Consider the following 27,049-nt stretch of genomic DNA (forward strand, 5'->3'; position numbering starts at 1 on the left):
ATAGTTTACTTTTTACCCATTACTGTAGATTTATCGTTTATTGTAGAGTCTGGTAGCCAACAGCAAGAAATATCCATATCAGTTTTTTAATTTCAAAAATATCATTCTCGTCACCACTGCAGAGCAAAGAATTTCGGTACGCACGAGGGTGAGCGGGGAACCGCGCGGCCACGAAGATCTTTAGCCACTCCCACGAGAGCGTGTCACACACCGGTGCGGGTGTCATGCGTTCCTTTTGCAGCTCCCGACTGGACTGGGTGAGCTGGCGTGACTAGCGTGACCAGTGGTTTTTCTTTTTCGCGTATTTTCGGTTTCTGCTGTGTGCAGCCCGCAACTTGTTAGAGCCGCAAGGGCCAATGGAGTGGAATTTCAGCTCCAGTTCAGTTCAGCTGCAGCTAGAGATAAATTCCTCTTACGGATGAAAATTTAACCGCTTTCTATAATTTAGGAATTACTGGAATATGACGCGTTTTACTCGGCTCTCAATACTGACTCATAATTGTCATGCTGAAGGTGAACGGAATGTGATGCTAGACACTGGTGTGTTAAATCTATTCACTGCTTTCACTTCGATTTAGGTGCCAACCGAACGAAACGCAATAGCGTCCGATACACCGTCTTTAAGGATGAGGGTTGAGTGGTGCTAACGCGATAGCTTTCCGGAAAAATGATGGCTTTTGTTGCAAAATCCGCTGATTGGTGGGGAGTGGTTTAATGACCTTGTGACGTCATCACAACCTTCCTTCCACGTCTAATGGGAGCCGGCCCACAGGATTGAGGGTTCCTGCAGCCTTGTGGTGTTATTCGAACATGCCTATCAGGGCAGGTAGTAACAAGCCCACTGGTTGGAGAGCAACCTGCTCAACTTGGCACAGGGCATTTAATTATTGTTTGTAAAGGGACGTCGCGTGACCTGCTGACGTCATTACAACCTCTTCACGCAAGGGAAACAAGGAACAAAATTTTCAACGACCAAAAAAGAGAAGAAGGAGGAGAGAAGAAATGGAAGGACAAAAAATTATGGAAAATCGGCAGCAAAGTAGCAATGACAATGGGGACACCTAATACTACTGATTTCCACTATTAAGGTGCGTTAAGTGACCTTATGTCAGGCATAGGGAGTATCTAAGATGCATCTATCTTCGATACCATCTTTTGATGCTTTCTACATATCGGTGTTAGGTATCGCTTGTGAAAAATGAAAGTATTGTATTATAGATATCGGAAATACATTTTAAATACACTGTGTATTTTAACCACACTCGACAAAAAAGAAGTGTACCGAGGATTTTGAGCTGCTGAGTGTCAGAGTTTAGGCCACATGCGTTCTCTATGCCGGCAGCGCACTAATAATTGAGAAGAATCAGCAGGAGTCGGTGTCAATGTCGTTTACGCAGTCTGTGGTCGTTCTTCTTACGTTCGTTATTTGGCAGACAGACGACATATACGTTGCCCTTCTGCGCACAGGGGAAAAAAGAACAAGAACAAAGAGACAAGCTCGGCGTTATGGTAGAACCAACACCCTTGTACGCCTATTTCAAGATGCGGTTTCATCACTTTCACCTTAATGCTACAGAGCTTTTAAAAATTTGTTGTCTACCTTGTAAGCCCGATGAATATCACACACTTATTCATACGCGGGTCGATGGGGTCATCAGGCCATAAGTATCAAACGTAACAGCTCACGCCTTCCTTTAATTTAGAAGAGGAGCGCTACAACAGGCCGTGGTTTTGGAGATGCGCCAGGGAAACTTGATTCTTCGATTAAAATTTGGGTGACACTTACACTGCGCCTTAAGTGCATGACGTGATGGCACGGTACCAATGGGTACGTTCACTTGCATGGGGTCCTCTTTGCATATCGCGGACACTTACATTTTTTTGATACCTTATTCATTTACTTGTTTTATTCTTTAAAAAAATCATTTTCAATTCTCACGAGGCTTTCCTTTAACCAATTCCATGGTGTGGTGAAGAACAGAGACAGCGAGGATCAAATTGTGCTGCTGTTTCAAAATTTAACACAACTGAAAAAGTTGCAATGCTCACTGCTAGCGAAGAGTGCCTCAGTTTTGTAAAAACAGCTTGAAATATATTATATTTTGTCTTCACGCCTTTGAAGGCAATAAAAGAGTTCTTCCGTGGTCGGGGGGTAGCGCGGCAGGCTCACGAGCCAAGTGGCAGCAGTTGGAGTCCCCTCTCGACCGTTCTTCTGTTCAGGGCAATTGCTATTATTTCTTCACAGGCACCACCAAGGGGTGATAGAATGGCCCCTATACCCTTCCGACCAATTCGATATCCTGTAGTGATCACTGTTGTACTGTGTGATCTTCGTGGAGTGTTTCAGTTACCCGCGGGAGACCTTGCACTTGTGGCGTCCCAACCCTTTCCACCTATCCCGATTTTTTTGACACGCCAATGCCAACTACGGCGGTTTCTCGACTGCAAATGACCCTTAACGCTGTCACGCTGAAAGCCACTTTCGTAAAGTACAACAGTAGAACGTGCTCGTGTGCTACTATATATAGAGGCCTTTTCATGTCATTCGCTTAAAGCGCGGCAAGCATCCCGAGGACCCTTGGGACCGACGGTTAGAGGAAACGCTGTCACACAACATCTAAGTAAGCTGAGAGCAGGAAGTTATGCTTTCCATAACAAAAAGTTCTGCGCTTTTACTGTTTCTTGTTTTCCTTATACCTTTTAACAAAGAATGTTCAGCTCGAAACGTCTGTTAAACACAGTGGTTGGTAAATAGCTGTTCGGCATTTCCAGATGCATGGAGCTTGCGCCTTTGAGCACAAGGCAAAGGCACAAAGAACCGATATATAATTAAGAAACAAACGGACAGAAACAGAAACAATGTTAAGCATATTCGAATGTCATCAAGTGTTCGAAGAACGGCTCGCATGAAGAGCATTAGCTTTAAAAAATTATTTTGAAATGCTGCTTAAAGAAGTGACCATTTTAAACTCACCATAGCTTCACTCAAAGCTCGTTTTGTTGAAACTAGCAGCGTCGACAGCGGAGCTTTAAGAAATTGTGAAACCATGCAGCCGGATTAGTTCAAGACATTCCAAATCCAATGCCCTATATGAAATACACAAAAAATTCTAGAAACCACGAGAGAATTTCTTAACTTAGCAAATAATATTGGCAGCTTTATTAATACTCACGACTTCAACGGTGTAAAAAAGTATCGACGATACGGTATCGTGAATCTGCATTGGAAATCAATTTTGGTTTGGGATCTTGTATCGGTATCAGAAATACAATTGTTGACGCTGTCGATATCAACGATTGTTTTTTTCAAGTATCGTGTCCCGTTCTTCCCCAAGTTTTTTTGCCTATTTGATTGCCTGTCACTATGTACTTCATATTCGGCAGAATATGCTAGACCGTGGAAAAAAATACAGGTAGCAAAATTCACTTCTGGTTCGCGATCACATTTAGAGCTAGAAGATCTCGCTACAGAAGGGATTATTAGACACGCAAGTTTTTATTCCGTTTGAGCTAAAATACTTTCAATGTGTTCGTGTTCAAGTTGTTCAATCATTTTGCGATTATTCTGGTATTTATATACCTTGCGCACACAAGGTAAAGAACGAGCTGAAGGAAGAGATTGTTTCAAATTAAGTATTTTGCCAACAAGCACACAGCACCGTGAGCCATTTTGTTTCGTTCCAGTATTGTGCAAAGTTGAGCAAGATGCAGTGTTGGGCAACTTGGTTTATGCCGAGTACGTCAATATGGGTTGCGCAAAACGAACTTTTACAAGAGATGCAAGGCGGGATGAGGATATTATACGAACTTTGTATGTTGTGATTAGTTCGAAGAGTCCTTTTAAATCTGATGAATACATACTTTTTAAAGCCTAAAACATTGCCTCGAAGAGTCTTCTACACAGCATGAAATTTCCGTGCAGACGATTGCCTGGTTTAAAATATGTAACACATGCCAGCTTAGCAAATACGTATTTCTTGTGAGACGGGCGCACAGGAAAGAGGTTTTTTTTTCGCAAGCAAAATCCGCAGTGGTTATTGCAGCCAGATGCAAAGCACAATCGTCAACCATTTACGGCGAGAGACATGTATCACCAACTTTCAGCAGGCGCAGCTGTGTTTCTTACTCGCGCGTTAGAAGAGCAAAAATATCGCCTTATTGTTGTAAACTAAATTAATACCAATTATGCGAAAAACACGCATACTCACCAATGTATAAATTGCTCTCGTACTTAAGCAAATCACGGCGCAAACTAAAGAAATGCAACGAGGATCGCTTTGGCAGCTGCCATAGCGATTTGCACGAATGGCTTATGATTTTCTTCTTCAGTATTTGAGGCGTTTCTTATGACACATCGGAGTACAGGAGCTGCCATTTCAGCGAAGCAAGCAGAAAAAAAAAAGAACCCGGACAGGCTATCAAAACGTCCAGAGACCGGCACCGCCTCTTCGCCGGTACCGCCTTCGCAGGTACAGATGACAGCGCCCTACATTGAATATACGACGCCCCAATCCGCGCTTGTAAAAATTGCCCTTGAGGCACAAACGCACATGGGAATTCTCCACTTCACATCCAGAACGGCTCACTTCTCACACATCTCTTTATAGCAACACTAGAAAGATCAACAAGCGTCAAATTTCTTCATGCGAATCGCAAACGGGCTCTATAGATATGGATGAGATAGGGAGTGAAATAAAGCTAGAAAACCTACAAAGAATGTCTATAACATTCCAATCAGTGCGAAAGCATAAGCTTTTACTGCGTGGAAGACGAAGATGAGCGCGCTGTGCCGTGGGACGGAGGAGGAGGAGGAGGAGGAGGAGGAGGAGGAGGAGGAGGAGGAGGAAAACTTTTATTTCTATTTACAGTGAGAGGTCGATGGGGTGAGCCGGAAGGGCCCGTCCCTTACAAACACTAGGAGGGAGCCCTAGTCCGGGATCCCTGTAGCTTCCGCAGCGGCTCGGGCTCTAGCTACCAATGCCTGTTGGGCATGGAGTTCGGAGCAGCCGCGCAGGGCAGCTTCCCAGGCCTCTCGAGTGGGGTGGAGGTGGGGTGGGTAGGCAGGATTGGAAGGGCATGAGCGCTCGCGCTATGCCAGCAGCTGACACTGGAGAGACGGTTTTGCTCGGGTGAGAACCACTGGATTAGTGCCTTGTAGAAGAAAACAAATGGTGGGCAGCGCTGCGGCACAGAGAACTCGCGCTATGGGAACAGTCAACCGAACGTACAACGCAACAAACAACGGATGATTTTGCTCCGGGTTGATGCCCATCGGACGAGTGCTCACCCACTAAAAAAAAAAGAAGTGCTTCTTAGTGGCAGTCTCAGCAATAATTTTAACCGCACGGTGTTTTTCAGTATGCACTGACTTCGCGCATCGCGTGGAGAGCGGCTGCCGACATATCCAAAGCGAGAGGTTGATGAGTAGGTTAGCTTAAGTCAGGAGGTAAAGCTCTTGCACGGCCACTGCGCTTGCACTGCGAATTGGCCGCCTTGATAGAAGGGCGGAGCTGGCATAGAGGCACTCTGATTACGATGATCGCGGATTGTGCCGGGGAGAGTGGTTCTAACAGTGCGCGCGCAGGTGCCTTGTGACGTGACCCCTTCAGGCGGAGGGCGCGAATGATTACAGGCGAGCGTGCATAGGCGCCGCGTACTCGACGGGGGAAGGCAGCTGGTGGGTGTAAGATAATAGCAGACCCCTTGAAGGACAGCGGAGAGATTGTGCTAGAATAACTGGTCGCTCTCTAGACGCACTGCCTCGTGTCCACGAGCGTACGAGGCTACTAGAAGAACGCTAACCGTCATCCTAATTCATAAGAAAGGGGACGCTAGGGACTTGAAACAATACAGAGCGATTAGTTTACTGTCCGTTACAAACGAAGGTAGTTAATAAGAAAAACGCAGATCGAATCATGAGAACCTTTGACTTCAAAGGACCAAGTGGGCTTCCCTAAAAGATTCTCGACAAGCAAGCAAAGTCACATTACCGGTCAGGCGACTGAGACTCAGACTTTTGCAGATTATAACCAATATATGTATATATATATATATATATATATATATATATACGTGAATGAAGGCAACTGTCACCGAAACCAAGGTGCACAGGGGAATGTTTCTATTTTTTAATTTATATTGCGGATAAGTGGGAGAAAAATAATTCAATTAGTTCTTAATTTTTTTAAAGAAAACAACTTACAAAGTAGCAGACAAAGTAGCAGAAAAACAACCATGCCGCCGGTATGGTCCGAACCCACCACCTCCGAATATCGCGATTGGTGCTCTACCAACTGAGCTACGGCGACGGCTGTCCAATCTGCTGCTCTCGTGGGTATTTATGCTTATTGCGCGTAAGCGAACCTTGAGAGTGTTCACCGGCTATATATATATATATATATATATATATATATATATATATATATATATATATATATATATATATATATATATATATATATATATATATATATATATATATATATATATATATATATATATATATATGGCCATAGAATTATTTTGAATCGACATTTCGGACAGAGCGTCTCCCAGCAGTCATGCAGGCATTCCGGAATGAGGGTTTAGAAGTGGAATATATTAAAATACTCAACATGTAGAGCGGTTGTACAGCAATCATAGTCCACCTCAAAATGAGCAACGAAATTGCGGTTAGAAATGATGTCAGGTAGGTAGGCACGATCTCTCCGGTGATGTTAACCGCAAGTTGAAAGGATGTGTCCAGAGGCCTGGAACGGCTACAGTTGGGTGTAAGAGACACTGAAGAACTCCTTCGTGACCTTTCATTAGCTGATGACATTGTCATACTGTGTAACTCAGAGGTCGAATTGGAAAGCATTGTGAATGGCAACGCAGAACGGCACGCCTAATAATAATATGCACAAAACTGAAGTATTGCTGTACAGTTTCGGAAGAAAAGAGAAATTTATGAAAGGTAGCCAGGCGGTTGAGAGTGGTAAGGGATTACATCTTCCTTCGGCGCGTACTGACCGCAGAACCATACCACGAAATTAAAGTATTTACAAGAGGAGGAATGGGGTGGTAAACATTTGGCAGGTACTCTCAGATCATGAATGACAGATCATGAATGACGGCCCTCATACCAGGAAGCAGGTGATTGCGAGATGCGATGAATTGACATACCGCTATAAGAGCCTTCATAGATTAAGCGAAAACATTTGGCTCAGTCTGAACCTCCCGTTCACTGCAAGCTAATCGGGACCAGGATGCACAGCAGGCACATTTAAAAGTACTGGAAAATATCTGTAGTGGGTCCACATCGTTTATATTCTTCCATGGAGATTGCAACAACACCTAGCAGGGAATGGTGTCAGACGGGGAGAAACGAAAGGATCTCTGTAGTGCAAATAAAAGTGTTTTTAAGAAGGTATTGACAGATCTACCTACGTTGGGAAGAATAGGCAACAAATTAGGGAAGAAAACCTGAAGTCATTTGCTGTTCGTGGACGACATGATTTTGCAATTTAACGCCTGTGACAAATTGAAAAGGGTCATTAGGAACGGTGTCAGGCCAAGCAGAATGCTGGGTAAAATGGTTGACATGAAGATATCTCAAGTGATATTGAGCAGTATCGTAATGAAACATCGTTTATGATAGGCAACGAAACACTGGAAGTGTTGAGGGCATAACATCTGCTGAGGGCACGTAGTGACCGCATATCATACCACGTGAATGAGGTATCTTCAATAAATTTATGCTGAGAGCGTTTGACAGGTTTATTAGTTTAGTAATAACAGTTTGCCAATATCAGTAAACAGGAAAGCGTTTAAAAGCTGTACCTACGAAGTGCTTAGCTATGGGCAGAAACTTGGAGGCTAACGAAAAGGGCTCATCTGAAATTTGCGACTGCTGACTGAGCTATGCAAACAAAAAATAATCAGTCAGGTTGAGGAAACAGGATTACGGTAAGATGGGTAAGAGAGGAAGCATAAGTTAACTATATCCTAGTCGAAGCGAAGGAGTGGGTTTTGGCGGAGCATGTAATGCGAATGCCAGATAATCGATGGTCACTAGGAGTAACCTATTTATAAATGCCGTGGACGGATGAGATAGAGAAGTTTGGGGTAAGCTTGCCGCATCCGGACCTTGACAGTAATAATTGGAGGAATAAGGGGGAGGCCCGTTGTCCTTCAGTGGACGCAGTTGAGCTGATGGTGATGATGCGAGCTGAGGTTGGTCCTTATGTTTGAAACTGTGTTGCCTCTGTCACTGGGTTTCGTTATTGAATCGTCTAGGTGCCTTTTGTTTTAGAAAGAAAATACATGATAAAGCTCATGTGCGCATTGCTGGATAGTGAGCGGGTATTTTTTTATATTTACAGCAACCATTCTCTTTCCTTTGTTACAGGCACAAGTTGCCAGAGCATTGGCTGTTCGGTGACTGGGGAGACGTTCTTAAAAGACAGCTGCGAGTACAACCAGACATGCATGTAAGTTCAAAATATTACATGTAATGGCTACACTTCAGGAGAATACGCGTTAAATGACATTATTATTTTATTGATCCCTTAACACAATCACAAACGACTAGTGGTAGATTGCATGCCATGCTAGTTCGTTTCGAATTTGAAGAGACGAATTGAAAATAATTGTCAGTCCATAGTCATGTTAACAGTTGTGTGGCAGTGATAATGTGATTTTGTTGCTACTGTAATTTCACGGGATTAGTTTTTCGCGCTTTATAATTTAGTAAGGTTAAAAGTGTAAAAAGGAGATAAAAAAAGTCAGACAGAAAATTAGAGACGCAATGTGTTTCACTATTGGTGTGCTTTCGCCGCTATGAGCGCTTTTTCACCCCTGCAATGCATAAGAAACTATAGGCCTAACTATGTCTGTTTAGGTCAGTACAATATGACTGCATCGGCGGAGACATGCTCTGTGTTTTCTTGTACGAAATTCTTATCAGGATGTAGTTCAAACATGTGTTCTTTATCACAGGAAGGCAGCTGCGGGGTTGGTAGTGAATGGTTGCCAGTCTTTAAAAAAGTGGCTTGGTCGATGGCGCCTGTGTAAAGTTAGTTGAGTAACCAAGTTTGAGTGCCTCTCTGCGAAATGTTTTCTTCGCCTTTTTTGGGCATCACAGTAAAATAATGAGAATGAGAGAAACGGTCGTGGCTTCTGGTTAAGAAGCGGTAATGGCGTTATAGCCAATAAAAAAATACGCTAAGTTCTTGCGACGTTTTCTAAACAGTTTTTCACACTCAGTAGTTGTTGGCACAAAGAGTTCTCAACTTTCTCATACCTTTGAGGTGCAACGTTCACGTGCCTATTCTTTGGAAGTGGCCGACGCTTCCTCGCCGCTACGAAGTAATTGGAGGCCGCAAGCTTGGAGGATGATGCTGTTTTTTGCAGCATGCATTGCACGTTTAAATTAGTTTGGAAGTTATTTACTACTCGCTCTAAACAAAACAAAAATGCGTGATGAGTCTTGATTGCGTTTCAGAAATTCGCTACGCGTAGTAATTACAAGCAAACACCAGAAAGGGATGTGTAGTTTTGAGAAAAGCTACATCACTGCTAGAACAACCATTAGTGACCCCCGAACATTTGCAGCAAGATTAAGTCGTCCTTGAAGAGGGCTGACATATCTTAAAACCTTATAACCGCACTAGTTTATTTTTTAATCCAACCAAATGATAAAACGAAAAAATACAAGGGCGATGGCAGTAAGAAAAGCTCATAGCAATGTCGTCTTGTGTTATTTAATGAGCTGTGGTGTAGAGTACCAGAACAAATATGTAATAAAGAAGCCAAATGCGGCATTTTAACTTACCCTCAGCAGCGTAGTCAAGCAGGGGAAAGAATGTCATTTCCTTAATTTCTTGGTTCGCGTTTTTCTGCTTTCGCAAATTTCATCTTCCAGCTGTTCTCGTCGTTTTGTTTTATTTCCTCTCGAGCGTTTTTGCCTTGCGTGGAGTAAAAAGAGGTTTCAATGGTATTTGCTCCCTCATTTCAGTGTTCACTGCATGTCTACTTGCTTAACCGACACCAAAGCCCGTGTTTACGGAACCGTCCATTATGCATTGGTAAGTAGAGTGCGTTTGCGCTCATCCTGACTGGGATCTTTTTTTCAGCAGCGTTTGAGGTGACACAGCGCAAGCATAGGTTTCTCAAGAGCCTGATAGATTTAATACACCACTTGAAGTTGCTATTTTTACACGAAATGGCACATTTAAAGCGCAGCTTTTAATGTGAGAGTTAAAGTTCAACGGAACTCATCACGAAAAAGTCTGGGTAGCTAGAACGAAGTGCGCAACTAGGCGACTACAACATACGGTCACAACAGCCTAGAACTCTCCTTTAAAAATGTTTCGAGCTTTAAGTTGGGAGGCACCAGCTAAAATAGTTTGCCAAAGAAGCAAGGTAGGAACATTAGAATGCTTACACGAGGGGAAATTGGATCAAGCAGCCGCGTGATCGACCCTTTCTTTTTCTCCGTAATTAATGGCGTCATAAAGTACGAATGGGATTGAACGACAGAAAATGAAGCGAGAAATTGCATCAGAGCAATATCCACACATACGCAGGGGGCCACAAACGCTTCACGTGCCTGTCGAATTCAGGTACTTCAGCACAGGTTAAGATCCTGGGACCGTAGCCACAACAATCGAGCGTCCTCATAGCCTACATGGCACTGTTTTGCTTCGAAGCCAGGAGCAGTTGTGATTGTGCCCCTCGCCCCTTGACTCTCCCTTTTCAGTCCCCTCACCTCTCTTCACCTGCGCAGGGTGGCCAACCAGAACAACCTTCTGGTTAAAATCCCTGCCTTCCCTCTGCTTCTTTACCTCTTAATTCTCCCTCAGCTGCACTGTTGTGACCGCTGGCGCGTTGAAGAGACGGAACTTCTTTTGAATTGTGGCGATGCACCCAGACCAATAAAAACTACAATAACGGGTGGTTTTCTTGGATTTCTTCAAAAAAGAGGCACGAGAGCCGCGAAGCAGGTGGAGACGGTGGAGCACCTGGCATCAAGTGTTCGCCGTTGGCTTTGCTTGAAGTCGCGTTAAGCGACACCAGATGGGAGCAAGCACTGTCTACGAAAGGGGCACTGACACAAAGATGCAGCGTGCTGACGTAGCAGTAATCTAATCCGCTCCTTAATGTCTCCTTCGCCAAGGAAAGCTACGAGCAGAAATAAGGGAAAACATTGTTAATAAGCATTAAGAGCGTCTTTGCGCACTGGACTGGCGCTAAGGCAATCATCGCTCTGGGTGTATACAGCGTGACTCGTACGTGCATGCGGAGAAACGGTTTCTATAACTGCTCCTTAGACAAAATAATCATGCAAGGAATCTCAGCGTGTGCCCTTGTTTTAGCTGAGATACGCATGAGACATAAGTAAAAACCATAGCTTAGGGTTACCATGCTGTCTACTTCTGAAAAGACCACCGAGCATCAGTGCTAAACGCGCTGGCGGGCACGCAGCCAAAAAAGGCTATAACTGGGAAAACATGCTGAACCTGTTCGTTCCTTTTTTAAGTGCCAGGTGGTTGGGAGTAATAATCATCTTCCTTGAAATGTACTCATATGGCATAGAACTGTTCGTTTTGAAACCAGTGATTAAATAAAAAGAACGGCACTTGATCCGGGAACCGAAAAGCCTACCTTCAAATGGCGAGCCGGGAAGGCCACCGACCACGCAATTTAGAAAGGCTATGCGGTGTTGAAAAAGAAGGTACTTAAAGCTTGTAGTTTGCAGTGTTTGTAGTTTTAAGCATCAATTCTTTTAGCCCACATGAAACACTGGGTGCAACAGCGGAAGCCGTCGACAAACCTACGCGAACTTGAACGCGATAATGGAGCGCAGGCTGAGGCCAGCACATCTTAAAATTTTCTATTGGCATCCTTTCTTATCATGCCGCTGAGCGGGGCTCGAACAAGCGCTGGCGATACGAAATGACAGGGTTAATTGGAGAGACATGGGAGAGGTGTTTGCCCTGCAGTGGGATAGTCAGGCTTATGATAATGACGGTGACGATGACCTGAAACACTTGGCTATTGCCGCAGCCTCTCGCTCCTTGTGATTTATTTGGCAGCCTCTTATGGTGCGTGTTTTGAATTCACATCTCCGCCATATTTATTTCCTTTATTTTACACGTCAAAAGACTACCTGGCAGGTGGCCGCGCGTTAGTGCCGGATGAGTCGAGATACAGAGAGGCCACCTTATGTCGAGAATGGGGCTATTTGTAGCCACTCACTATTGTTAGAAGGAGGCCTGGACCGCTCAAAGGAAGACTGTGTACTAACTTTGAAGCTGCTGTTTTGATTTATTACTGAAATATGACGACAAGAAGGCTACTGTCACTGTAAATGAAGCTCGCATAAGCAAAGCAAGAAAAACGCAATGCAAGTGCCGTCTTCTGCCGGTCACGCGGAAGTAAACTTTGGTGTCAGGGACGCACGTCCCTGAGGTGCATCCCTGAGACGAATCTCTGAGGCGAAAACAAAAACGAACACGGAGTCCTTACTGCTGTAGACGTCATGACTTTGAATGCAAGCTTTGACTGATGCAATTTTCTCAACAAAAAAAAATGCGTCTTTTGACACTGAAATAAGAACATTCTCAAGAAGAGGCATAAGGCCAAGTTTTCTTAGTAAAAAGCCTGTACTGAAAGGTCCACAAGGTCATTTTAACGCGTTGCTGCGCGGAAAGAAGTGAGGGCGAGCACGGTGGCGCCAGTAGCTAGCAAGTGAGGCACATTAAGCGGGCTGCGTAGGGCCGGAGATGCTGAATGCAGCAGTGCGTAGAGGGCCAGTAGGTGCAAAGCTCGCTAAAATGCGCCATATAGCTCGAACAGAAGCTTTTGACGACTTTTGGCGCCGGCACTGAGAAAACACCCAGGAAGGTCATGAAAGGTCTTCAGGTGAAAAAATAAGCAGTCTGCAATGAAGTTTGCCAAGGTGATTGCAGCACTGGAACATGCTGCCTGGCGAGAAAAAAGGTATTTTTCAGGCACACGTGTAGCGCATTTCTGAGCCACATGGTGTTTCGCCTTAGGCTCGTAAACATTTAACATACACTCTAAACACCAATAGCTTCATGTAGGAGTAAGAAAGGAATACTCTCACCTGCAGCGCATTCCTTTTTATAGAACGGAGTGCGGTAGAGTACAGCTTACTCTCTTCTCTGACCTTTTTGTTTAGAGTGTTGGCTGTTTAAGGTAGAAGAACGCTTTCTTAGAGACACAGAACTGAAAGTGGTCGCGAGCATCAGATCGGAGATAAAATGTGATAACCAGCAGGCTGCGTAATTATTAATAGGTAGCTAACTTATGAACAATGAAAGATTGGCTCTAAACATTTTTGTGCGGTTTATGGCCCACGGAAACTAATATCCATGCAAATTAACAGATTTTCTAATATTGCATTCGCTTCGCCGCTGGCGCGCTAGGAATTTGGGTCTGAACACGGGCGAAACGGAAACCGGGTGGCCATAGAGGGCTCTAGCCCCACATATGAGCGCGCGTAACGGAGCGGTATGTGTCACATGCCCTCTGGATCTTCACAGCTCACTACCGGATTTCGTGAAAAGAGCACGTGACACTCGCGGCGCTCTGAGAATTGATCACTGGCCTGGCCAGCGCCCTCTCCGACAACGTAGTTTCAGTTTCGCCCCTCTGCAGCACTAAAATTTATTGCTCTGCCACGGCGACTAGAGTTAATTCTTTAATCTAAAAAATGGTAGAATTAATAGTTTAGTGTGCTAAAAACCACTTAATGAAATATTAATATAACTTGAAAAGTCAAAAAGTAGCTATTTTATAATGCATGACCAACCTGCTGCTATTATGACGTCTTGGTGTGTCCTGATCTATGGCACCACTAAAAATACTGCGATTAATGACGAATTCCACTGGTGGATCCGAAGCGAGGCGCTCGAATCGCAAAAGAGCGCCCCGAACCACCTCGGAGCACTGCGAACGTTGTCGACCAGCGCTCCGTATGGAACGGAGTTGCTCCAAACGACCAGCGGAATTCGCTCGGTCGGTCCAGGTAGACCAGTGAAACTTGAATTCGTCGTCACGGAGCAAGAAAAGCTGCTCCAGCACGACCAGTGGAAATCACCATAATATTGCGCTCTGGTAACTGAAAAATAATTTTAATATCGGGATAGCGTTCAAGCTCCGGTTTTCAGAAAACCAGGTGTCATGTGTGCCTGCGTTGTCGAAGCTGTTAGCTAAAAATGCCTTCAGGAGCAACCAGGTGGGCCGTCTAGGTCACGTGATCTCATGGCGCCATCACAACCCGCCCACTGGATGGCGAGGAAGCTGAACACAGCGGCAGTTGGCCGTTAAAGTAATGATCGGTCACTCGGGAGAATCAACCTGCTTCACACTAGGGCCACTGGTGGCAGCATCTGCCGTCGCAGCGCAGTGGCGCATCGCTTAACTTCGGTGCTACTGCGCAAAGAATGGCGTGATGACTCTCAGGGATCTTCGAATAAAAAGGTGAGAATGACAAGTGCCGCGCATGTGGGCGATAACTAACCCGTTACGTTTTCCGGTCTCACCTTTAACGCGAAGATTAAGGGCCCCATGCAGTTTTGCTTTCTAACTGTTGACAATTTTAGCTTAATGTCAGCTGAACATGCTATGACGACACGACGTAGGCTAATAATGCTACCGACCGGGCGCGCGTTTCTAATTGCTCAGAATATGGTATTGGTTTTTACAAAGTCTGGCTGCAGTAGCTTTTAGGCGCACAGTGGTATAACTGCAGTGGTGCCTAGGAAGTATCGGTTCACTAGATAAGAAGGTGTACAGGGTTGCAGCCGCAGCAATGTATGGAGCTGGCTAACAGCTGACTGCGGCTGCAAGCGTCTATGACATGTGTAGCTTTTTCGGACATCACTTTCAGTTGTGAAGCACTGCGGTATATAGTTGGTATACTGTTATGAACATACTAATGTGAACGGTCTGATCTTCAGATGCATGTCTAAATTATGTTTTTAGAATCTGCCACGCACTCACACCGAGTAGTTAATTTTGGACAAAGAAACCAATAGGGTGCGTGTTCCACAACAAATAGCAGAACACTGCACGTGCGCTCTGAAGGATTCGCGAATATATTCATTGTAATGATGCACGCTTATCATATACGAAAAAATAGCACCCATAAACATGTTCCTTCTGAAAAAAATTGCGCTTGTCAATAATTTCCGAATGTAAGTTATCCTGGAAGGTGGTGCAGATTTCCCGCGATGCATTTTATGCTTACGTTAATTTTCACAAGGAGGTGGACTGCACATCTCAATCAAGTGTCTTGACGTTTTGCTGAAAAGCAAATTGACTTTCTTCTCATTAGCTAACGCAGAAGCTATGGAAAGCGCTAGAACGCAGAGAAACAGATTTTATGGCTCTTTTAATAGGAGTCACACGACCGCTCTGAGTATTTATTTGAGGGCGAGTATTTCGCGGTTGCGAATTAGTCTTACAGCGACAACTGTTAATGGCATCAATCCTCAATTCGCAAGTCTGGCATAGACGTCCGCATCGCGAAAGAGTGAGAGGGTGGCACGACGGGGTAAGTGCGTTGAACTCACTTAATGTAGGACAATGCGGCATGCCGTTATAGTTATGCAAAGTTGAAAAAACATACATCCCATGCAAAAGAAAATCCCAGTTAGAGGAAGCCCCGTCACACACTTAACACCTAACACCGTCACACCGAACAGATATCTCTTGGTTCTGGCATACACGGTCAGACTTAAAAGATTGTGAGTTTTTGCTCGTGGTTTGTCACAGAACATGCAATTGTTATTGAAGCATCAGGAGATTGAACGTTATGGTCTTTTGAAAATCAGCTACGGAGCCTGCTCGCTAGACAGCGGAAGTGTCAAGAAGACTTTTGAACGCTGCGTAGCCATGTTGTTTAAATTTTCTCTTTGCTTGGACAGTATACATTTCGAAACCTTGGCGGGGACATTTAGGAACATCAATGGGAATGCGCGATTGCAAGTCTATATCAAGTCTATTCTGTTCTAATTGTGTTCTGTTTCCTTGTAGTTGGTGAAGATGTAAATACTAATGCTTGCTATTACTGACCAAAATTTCGTATTTTCCCCCCTTCAACTCTTTGTACACATAAGTGCACTTGCGTCAGTGAAAAGTTTGAGGCACGGGCAGCTCTCTTATTGTAGGTGTCATTGTTGTCCACGATCGGAGCACATTTACTGCGAAGTTTCATTTTCATTCATTAAAGAACAATTAACACAATAAGCCAGCCCAAATGCTAACAGCTAGCGACGGATCTCACATCCCGTTCCTGCTTTCTATCAATGTCATTATCTTTGTAAGAGAGTGAGTATTCATTTAAAGGCAGTATTCCTACTTAATTGAGGTAGAAAAATACCAATTCTCTGCGCTGGCTTTACAAGGCCGAAACCTTTTACAATTAGAGTCTTAGAGTTTTCAGATACCCAGCCGATTGTTCTTCACGTGGTAAGTACAGTGCTATAAAACTTGTTGCTGGGATAGCTGGTGACACTTACTTGAATAAAGATGTAGCACAAAAGAGACGAGCACGGGAGGAAGACACAGCGGGAGTATAGGTAGTATATTAGCGTATATAGTAGCGTATAGTATTTGGTATATATAGTATAAAGTATAGTATAGTACAGTATAGTATTTAGTAAATAGTGGCGTATATAATAGCAGATAGTATAATATTGTAGTAAAGATGGAGTATAGTAGCGTTCGTCCTTGTCGCGCCTCCCTCCAATGCTCGTCTTTATTCAAATAAGTATAGTGCTTGTTACAAACTATGTCGTGCATATTTGTGCGCGTTTTTAGATCACCACCACTTCGCAGTGAAGAAACAAGGTGTCCGCATAGGCTCTTGAAACACCTTACGTTCACCCAAACCAGGATACTGCAGGAATGTCTTAGCTTATTCAAGGGCAGCTCATGGAGCATGCTTTCAGTATTCAGGTATCTACTCTAGCCCAAGCACGGCTCGGATTATCCAAGGCCCGGCTTATCCAAACCATGGAGTGTGCGTGCAGCATTCAGATAGCTTCTATAGCTCAGCAATGGCTTAGGTTCCCCAAGGACAGCTCATGGAGCGTACTTCCAACATTCAGATATCTACCTAGTCCATGCATGGCTCAGCTTATCATATGGAGCTCATCGAGAGTGTTTGGGGCATTCAGGTATCTACCTAGTGCAGGAATGTCTTAAATTCTCCAAGGGCAGCTCGTGGAGCGTGCTTTCAGTATTCAGGTATCTACTCTAGCCCAAGCACGGCTCGGTTTATTCAAGGCCCGGCTTATCCAAACCATGGAGTGTGCTTGCAGCATTCAGATAGCTTCTACAGCCCAGGAATGGCTTAGCTTACCCAAGGACCGCTCATGGAGCGTACTTCCAGCATTCAGAAATCTGCCTAGTCCAAGAATGGCTCAGCTTATCATAAGGAGCTCATCGAGCGTGCTTGCGGCTTTCAGGTATCTACCTAGTGCAGGAATGGCTTAGCTTATCCAAGGGCAGCTCATGGAGCGTGCTTTCAGTATTCAGGTATTTACTCTAGCCCAAGCATGGCCCAGCTTATCTAAGGCCCGGCTTATTCAAACCATGGAGTGTGCTTGCAGCATTCAGATAGCTTCTATAGCCCAGGAATGGCTTAGCTTACCCAAGGACCACTCATGGAGCGTACTTCCAGCCTTCAGAAATCTGCCTAGTCCAGGAATGGCTCAGCTTATCATAAGGAGCTCATCGAGCGTGCTTGCGGATTTCAGGTATCTACCTAGTGCAGCAGCTCATGGAGCGTGCTTTCAGTATTCAGGTATCTACTCTAGCCCAAGCACGGCTCGGTTTATCCAAGGCCCGGCTTATCCAAACCATGGAGTGTGCTTGCAGCATTCAGATAGCTTCTATAGCCCAGCAATGGCTTAGATTACCCAAGGACAGCTCATGGAGAGTATTTCAACATTCAGAAATCTGCCTAGTCCAGGAATTTCTCAGCTTATCATAAGGAGCTCATCGAGCGTGCTTGCGGCATTCAGGTATCTACCTAGTGCAGGAATGTCTTAGATTATCTAAGGGCAGCTCGTGGAGCGTGCTTTCAGTATTCAGGTATCTCCTCTAGCCCAAGCATGGCTCGGTTTATCAAAGGCCCGGCTTATCCAAACCATGGAGTGTGCTTGCAGCATTCAGATAGCTTCTATAGCCCAGCAATGGCTTAGATTACCCAAGGACAGCTCATGGAGCGTACTTCCAACATTCAGAAATCTGCCTAGTCCAGGAATTTCTCAGCTTATCATAAGGAGCTCATCGAGCGTGCTTGCGGCATTCAGGTATCTACCTATTGCAGGAAAGTCTTAGATTATCGAAGGGCAGCTCGTGGAGCGTGCTTTAAGTATTCAGGTATCTACTCTCGCCCAAGCACGGCTCGGTTTATCCAAGGCCCGGCTTATCCAAACCATGGAATGTGCTTGCATCATTCAGATAGCTTCTAAAGCGCAGCAATGGCTTAGATTACCCAAGGACAGCTCATGGAGCGTACTTCCAACATTCAGATATATACCTAGTCCAGGCATGGCTCATCTTATCATAAGGAGCTCATCGATCGTGCTTGCGGCATTCAGGTATCTACCTAGTGCAGGAATGTCTTAGATTATTCAAGGGCAGCTCGTGAAGCGTGCTTTCAGTATTTAGGCATCTCCTCTAGCCCAAGCACGGCTCGGTTTATCCAAGGCCCGGCTTATCCAAACCATGGAGTGTGCTTGCAGCATTCAGATAGCTTCTAAAGCGCAGCAATGGCTTAGATTACCCAAGGACAGCTCATGGAGCGTACTTCCAACATTCAGATATATACCTAGTCCAGGCATGGCTCAGCTTATCATTAGGAGCTCATCGAGCGTGCTTGCGGCATTCAGGAATCTACCTAGTGCAGGAATGTCTTAAATTCTCCAAGGGCAGCTCGTGGAGCGTGCTTTCAGTATTCAGGTATCTACTCTAGCCCAAGCACGGCTCGGTTTATCCAAGGCCCGGCTTATCCAAACCATGGAGTGTGCTTGCAGCATTCAGATAGCTTCTATAGCCCAGCAATGGCTTAGATTACCCAAGGACAGCTCATGGAGCGTACTTCCAACATTCAGAAATCTGCCTAGTCCAGGAATTTCTCAGCTTATCATAAGGAGCTCATCGAGCGTGCTTGCGGCATTCAGGTATCTACCTAGTGCAGGAATGTCTTAGATTATCCAAGGGTAGCTCGTGGAGCGTCCTTTCAGTATTCAGGTATCTACTCTAGACCAAGCACGGCTCGGTTTATCCAAGGCCCGGCTTATCCAAACCATGGAGTGTGCTTGCAGCATTCAGATAGCTTCTATAGCCCAGGAATGGCTTAGCTTACCCAAGGACCGCTCATGGAGCGTACTTCCAGCATTCAGAAATCTGCCTAGTCCAGGAATGGCTCAGCTTATCATAAGGAGCTCATCGAGCGTGCTTGCGGCTTTCAGGTATCTACCTAGTGCAGGAATGGCTTAGCTTATCCAAGGGCAGCTCATGGAGCGTGCTTTCAGTATTCAGGTATCTAGTCTAGCCCAAGCATGGCCCAGCTTATCCAAGGCCCGGCTTATTCAAACCATGGAGTGTGCTTGCAGCATTCAGATAGCTTCTATAGCCCAGGAATGGCTTAGCTTACCCAAGGACAGCTCATGGAGCGTACCTCCAGCATTCAGGTATATATCTAGTGCTAAAATGGCTTAGCTTATCCAATGGCAACTCATGGAGCGGGATTGAAGCATCGGGTATTTGCTCTAGTCCAGGAATGGCTCAGCTTATCAAAGGGTACATATTGGAGCGTGCTTGCAGCATTAAGGCATATACTCTAGTCCAGGAAAGGCTTAGCGTAGAAAAGGGCTGCTAATGGAGCGCACTTGCAGCATTCAGGTATCAACAAGAGCACTTGGCTCCTGGACGTGCCGCCGCCTTTATCCACATCTTTTTTAACTGGGAAGCGCGCTTGTGCTTCCCTGCTGCTTTCGCATGTTCGGGGATTCGTGGTAAGCCGATGTTCTTGCAGCTGCACAGCACGCACCGCTTTGGTGCTTTAAGTGTTCAGCCGCTTCTGTTTTTTGTTTGTTTTAGGCGGAGCGCTTAGCGTTTCTCGGTGCTTTTTTGGCATTTACACACACCATGGATCGCTGCTGTTTGCCTTAGCGACGAGTTGGGCCATCTGGGCTCTCTTTTCACCGTTTTCTGCGACTACATGGCTTAGGCTCGGTAACGAAAACTTTCTCCAATGTATTGAAGAACGGCATCGTAGACTGCGAGTGGAGGAAAGGAGTTTACCGCAGATAGCTTTTCCTCAGCTGGTTTCTGCTTCTTGGATAGTGACTTGTAGGTTAAAGGTGGTGTCGTTTTGTTACTTTCATTCTGGGAATCACCCGAAGATGCCATTGTCGGTGCGACGGTAGGAGCACGCTGTACAAGAGCAGCTGAAAAAGTAATCATATTCATGCGCATTTCAAGCTGATCTCAAGCACTTTTGGGCACTTCTTTTTGTCTTTTGAAAGTGTGCTACCTTTTTGTACACGCTTTTGAGACAAGGCCTCTTGTTCAGTCCTGTGCTTCACGAATTTTATAGTTTATGTACATCTCTGTCAGACCGCAAAAAAGTGTTTTTCGTCTGCGTAAAATATATATCGCCCGCCTGTGTATTCTCTTGAACGTGCGCTGTAAAAATTGAGTGCTGTTAGTTCCACTTCTTTTGTTTAGTTTTTCTCAATCCTCAGTGTTACCAGTCTTCATCCCTGCAGCATCATGGAGCAAAATATCTGGCCGCCTGTTCGTACGAAATGGTGTTTGTGTCTACATAAAGATTCCCACCATGAAGCGAAAGGAACTTTTGAGTAGTATGACGGCTATATGGCTTCTTGAGGCAGGAAACTTAACTGTATTAAGGAACAAGAAAGCCATCCCACGACTCTTGTAGAACCAGGCGTTGTAGCATGCCCCTCAAAATTTCGTGGGGTTGATGATTTTTGGGGACCCTGCCTTTCATGTGGTCGAGGAGAAAGAACGAAAACTTTACTAATTAAACAAAAGAAAACGAATCTTGAGCACGAGGTTAGGTGATCAGAAGACGCTGCTGCGTGTCGATCCCCCCGAGAAAACCACGCTGTCTGTGATGAGAATTGCGATATCACCAAGGCCTGACTGCTTATGCAGAAGTCAGCACTCTGTGTTGGCTCTCCAATAATGTCAACTGTGTCACATATTTGGTGTCGCTTCACTACATATTGTGCAAAAACGAGAGAAGGAGTAACATGTGCATTCATTAAGTCTTCGAAGTCATATAAGGATTAATCTCCGCTCCAGCCTTGAGAATACAGTGCTATTGTGCGCGCCACGCGGAAGTCTCACACCCAGAAAGCTAATACGAAGTGTAAAACAAATCACAACTCAAGAAAACGAACATATTTAATGGGCCTCGAATGGACACGTCACCTTTTCAGCCATGATAATGAAATTGTAAACCACTTTGCTGTTACATCCTGCAGACGTAAGGAAAAAAAGTTATTGGTTTTAACTTAGTCAAAAACCGAGTAAACGTGAGAAAGGTTTTGCGCGCAGATGAAAGTTGCTAGAGACAACTTCTAATGCAAAGCGCGATAGAGTGTTGCAGTTTAACACGAGGCGTGATCCGCTGCATCAATAGTATATTATTCTCGTACAGTGGCCAGCGAAGCTGATCTGTTCACGCTGCCGCGTGTTCGAAACCTAGTCGCGGCAATATTTATTTTATACCTGCAGGCTAGCCAAGTCGACCCTCAAGGTCATGGGAGCCATAATTTTCGTGGCTGGGTTTTAGCTTGCTAAGTAATGCTTTAGCGCTAAAATCATTGACGTCATAGCGGACTCTGGAATGCAACGTTGTCCATGTGCATTGTAAAACCCCAACTCTGAAGACAAGATTTGTGGCACTTCGGACACACCTTGGCGTCACTCTTGTATTCATCTCCGCTCTTACAGAATGTGCGCATTGCCCAATGGCGTGATAGGACAGAATAACTTAGCAGCACTGGTGGCTCCACGTAGTATCTGGGCTTCAGGGAACATGGTGCTGGATACACGTGGTTTTATGTTTGTTTCAATTTAGAGCAGCGAGTTTAGCACCTTAAAACATCTTGTATCGATCTGTTTTCTGCTTGATCGCTCAATAAGAGATGCTGTCTTGAAACACTCATCAATACTAAACAATAAGGCCATGAAAGAGAGCCTACCTAGAACATAATGATGAAAAACAGTCATTTTAAAAGATGTATTTAATGCATTTCAAGATTTTCGATGCTTAGCCAGTAGCTGAGAGATCAAAATTGGTCGATAATAATTACAGTGTTCTCTTTTCTTACTATTATTGGAGACGTGTGACACTATCCTTTTATGCTGAAGAGTAGAACTGAATTTGCACTTAAGACTAAACTTTTCATTCACGTTCTTTTTTTTCTCAAATAAGGAATCATCTATTTGCAAGAGTGCGCTTCACGACCTCCGGATATCTGCCTGGAACGCATCAGCCATGACAGCGTCTTTGCAATTTTTTATGGAGACGCGTAGCGACTACTCAGGATCGATGCGATATGGCGTTACATCCGAAAGGTGATGTCTTCTTTTTTCATGCTTCATTGTCTGATATCTTTGTGTTTGTTGTTTTGAGGTAATACACATACGCTTGTGCATCTCCATTGAGCATTGTAGAACCGCGGTCATAACGGCTGTTTTAGCGAGCACCTTGAAATATTTTCAAATAAAGGCTTTGGGGCTAAATATATGGCATTCGCGGCTTAATATTGCCACTGTTGGTAGATACCAGAAATTCGGTGAATCATTTAGTTTTTTTAAAATGAACTTTTTTACTAGTAGAGTTCGGCGCCAATCTGCAACTAGTGATTTGTAGCCGGTCGTTAGTAATAGCCGTATTACTGTTTATAATTTCGAAAACGCGATTACCTTTGGCGATGTGGCTCGACAAATTTGGCTTTTTCGAACTAGTTACGCTCACTGGAATGGTTGCTTTGCCTGCATGCTTTCGAAAGTGCACGTATTTTCGCACGATGCATCTACATTTTCTTGAGCCACAGCGGTGAGGGTAATTGCGTTTTCGAAGTTGTAAAACCAGATATGGCTCTTACAAACGACCGGCTATAAATCTTTAATTGCAGCTAGGTGCCTAACTCTAGTTGTTAAAAAGTTAAATAAAAAAAACAGTTGACCAGCTTACTATTTTAAGATGAATCACCGGTTTTCGATGTCCGCTCAGACTGGTAATACTATGCCGCAAAAGCCATATTTTTAGCCCATAAGGCCTATATTTGAATGTGCTCGCTGAAACATTCGGTATATCCTAGGTTATGGCCACTTCGGTACATTCCCGGGCAGTGGCAGGATGATAATTATGATTTCCTCGGGATTCATCATCAGGATGTATTGTACTACTCTGTTTTTTGTCGCGGCGAAGAAGCTACCATCCTCCGACCACGAGAACCCTTGGCCAGCCGCTCTCCAGTTGCGACATCCCTAATTAATACTCCCCCGCTAGAGTCAGTGACGATGTAATGAGGGCTATCCTCTGATCATTTTTTTTGTAGTGAAAGTGTACGTTTGGTACAACTGCCCGATCGAAATTAATGTGAATTTCGAAACTAGATTTGCCAGCAACACAAAAATATCAAAGTCAAAGTTTTGGAAGGTGTGTAACATAAATATAGAGTGTATTACAATAACAAAGAGTTGCATATGCAAATGCCCTTACGTTGTCACACATACCTCAACAAGCTGAGCTGGCGTTTAGGTTTTCTCATTGCAATAGCATGTAGGTTGTCGTGTCAGAAATATTTCCGGCTTCTCTGTCTCTAAATTTCCTGATTGGTTGAGAGGGGTACAGTCACTTTGTGACTTAATACCATCTGCCCAACGTGGGAGATGGAAACCTGCCAACCAGACTGTGAGGAATCTACCCACCATGGCAGGTGCAGTTATATTAATGAATGGTAGAGACCGAGGTCACGAGACCTCGCGACGTCGTCAAAACTTGGCCACCATAGCACATTGCAAACTGCGCATCAGGTTGCGAGCTCAATCCCCCTGGCATGTGGCAATAACATTAATTAAAAACAAATTCAATGCAAATGTCACCTGCCTAACCTGCTTTGTGCATGAAGTTTAGGGGAGCGCGGGAAGAGGAATCTGGGCCTGACCAGCACCCCCGGTGGCTGTGTTTAAAACAGCCGCCTGGCATTGCAGTGGCGCACCGCTTAACTGCTGCACCCTCCGCCAGTAGTGGTATGAGGACTGCCCATGATCAATGAATGCAGTTGGTGGACTTGACGTCATCAACGCCACATGACCACCGGTGAACAAATCTTACGGCACTTTCTAATTTGAAAATCTGAGCAGCCTCAAAAATTTCAAATGACCCCCAAAATTTTTGAAGTAGTCCCACCAGAGGAAATGAATTAAAGTGGATTAGTATAGATTAGCTGGTTAGCTAAGCTGAATTAGGGGTTATGAGCAGCATAATCCCCTATAATAAACAACTGGAAGCTATTGGAACATTCTAGAAAGTGAGGACTCATGACCATTCTTAGGCATTAGAACCGGTTCCAACCGGAGTTGGAACAGCAATCCGGAATCCTACGAACATTACACACTCATTGTAGACTCATTGCTGGCAAGCTAATTCACAGAGCATATTCTTTTTTAAGCTATGTGAATAAGAACATCTCCAAGTTTTTCGCCCTTTTTTTCTGGGACTCCCGCCTTGAGGTTTCCTGCATGTTGTGGCTCAGTGTTGCCTAATTCGCGTTACGTAAAGTGATGAATTTTTGCCGAACACACAGTTTAAAAAGTTGGTACGGTACCCTGATATATTGCTGTGATGCCACTCAGAGAGAACAGAAGTGCAAACCAATAGGCGTACAGAGCGCTACAGATAGTTGTCCTGTGTCTCGATCTCAATTGCCAGATACCTGTGTTCTGGCATACTAGAGAAGTTCTCTAGCACGGAATAATTAGAAGTGTCGGGCACTGCTTCAAATGCGGGCAATAAAGTTACATTCACTGCTGAAGAGATACAACGTGGCTGTTAAACCTACAACACGGCACAGAAGAAATGTCACTGGTGACAACCCGCACAAAGAACCGTTAATGCAGATTGTGCAGTCTTAGTAAGATGACCGAATTTTATCACATTGCAAATCGGAGTAAGGTAACGTAAACATGGAGACTTTCAACAAACAGACAGAGATCTCCATACGCTTTAAAAATGGCATGCAGCCATGTATTGCGGTCCAAAGCTGAAAACAGCGCATACGATGAATGCGCTGGGTGAATATATTCTATAAAAGTTGATGTTTGTATTTTCAGCCTTCCGACTCTCACTAAGGTAGTGATATATCTTGTCCAGGAAATCATAGAAAACTAGACTCGGCGAAGACTGGACCAAAAATTTTCTGTAGGAATTTCTCGAGGGATACGCACGCGAACTGTTGTTGTTATCGCATTCATTTACCATGCGGGGCTTTTCACTGTGCTGATCAAAGGCGCTACACAAATACGCGTTTGCGCGAGCAGGGGATACAAGTATGAACCGCATCATTCTTTGTTGCGTAATAGTGTCCAGGTTGTCGATAGCTTTGCTCAGCAATGCAAATGTGACAAGTGATCAATTCAATCGAAGAAATGACGGCCACATTTTTGCCGAAAGAAAACAAGACACCGGTGTGCCGCGGTCGGGTTGTACGTTATAGTGTATTAATCTACGCCCGCGATCAAATGCGACGAGAAGTGAAGAATCATGTGTGTGACCCAGCCTTTGTTTTCCCTATACGCAAGGCACGCTAGCTTTCAGGCATAAAAAAAACTATCGTAAGAAGCTTTAACGCGTGTATGTTTCTCTTTTGTGTTTACATTGCATCTAATGCATTATGTGCAAGACATGTGCATATATAGAAGCTTAATAAAAGAAAAAAATGGCATCATGTGCTGTTCCGTGACAGCCGAAAAGAGGGAACCTAGGCTGAATATTGCTTGCGCGACGACAATGCCGCTCTCATCGCGGCGGAATTCAGCGGCCTGGACCAGGCGCGACGCTTTGACTGATCGTGCTGGCTTGCTGCTTGCGTTTTCTCAGTCCTCGCTCGGTTTGCGCCTAGGCACTACGTGTTGTGTTGAGCATGCAGTCGTATTAAATACTGCTATTTAGAGAGCGGAGACATTCCCGACTCGACTTTCGTCTGATATATACTCGTGGAGTCGATAGCATCAACTGGAGCGATTTCAGCAATCAATGACGGCCAAATATGGATAATGAACAAATTTACACAAGTGAATAAGCAAGCATTTTTTAACTATAAGAGCTTTGAACCGCCAGTCTTGTGTGCCACAAGAGGATTTAATCACTTCCGGTATTCACGCATAGCTGCCAACATAAATGAGTAGCTTAATACAGCTATCAAAGGGCCGCCGCTTGAACAATAATAAAGGGTGACGGAACATTTTAATACCACTTGGAACTTCTACAGCCGCAGAGCGCTTTCGGCGCAGTAGATGACGCGTTAGCGCAAAATTCTCGCGCCTCTGTCCTTCGAATAGCGATAGCGGCCAACTATTCACGCTATCAGATGGCGCTCACTGTTCATATTCATGCGCACTCCAATATCCCTTTCTCTAATAACCTTTGCTATGCTTCTTGTCCTGGATCTTCGCATTGTACTGTGTTGAAGGCGAGAGTGTTGTAATCATTCAAGGCGTGCCACCACTCGCAAAGTTAATACCACTGATCAATCACGTAGCTTCCACAGAGTGAACGCCGTGGGGCATCAGCGGCTCCGACCAAGACATCCTTCACGTTGTGTTCGCAGCTGCTGATAATAGCGGGAGCTCTGCAGCCACCCTGAAACAGTCTTGAACTCATGATAGTCGATAATTAGCCGAAAAAATTCCGGCAAATTTTGAAGTCACGAAAAAAAGCAATGAAAAAGCTTCAGCGCAATTTCATTCGATAAAG

At 44.6% G+C, this 27,049-nt stretch overlaps 1 protein-coding gene across 1 annotated transcript in view; it reads left to right on the forward strand.

Annotated features, from left to right (window-relative positions):
• Positions 1 to 27,049, forward strand: part of LOC144109491 (receptor-type tyrosine-protein phosphatase T-like) — a 190,273-nt gene that overhangs the window by 22,727 nt on the left and 140,497 nt on the right. Inside the window, 3 exon segments of the mRNA XM_077642312.1 lie at positions 8,390 to 8,471; positions 9,998 to 10,067; positions 22,499 to 22,641. Of these exon segments, the coding sequence (XP_077498438.1) occupies positions 8,390 to 8,471; positions 9,998 to 10,067; positions 22,499 to 22,641 (295 nt within the window).

This window comes from Amblyomma americanum, chromosome 11, assembly GCF_052857255.1.
Source record: "Amblyomma americanum isolate KBUSLIRL-KWMA chromosome 11, ASM5285725v1, whole genome shotgun sequence".
NCBI lineage: Eukaryota > Metazoa > Arthropoda > Arachnida > Ixodida > Ixodidae > Amblyomma > Amblyomma americanum.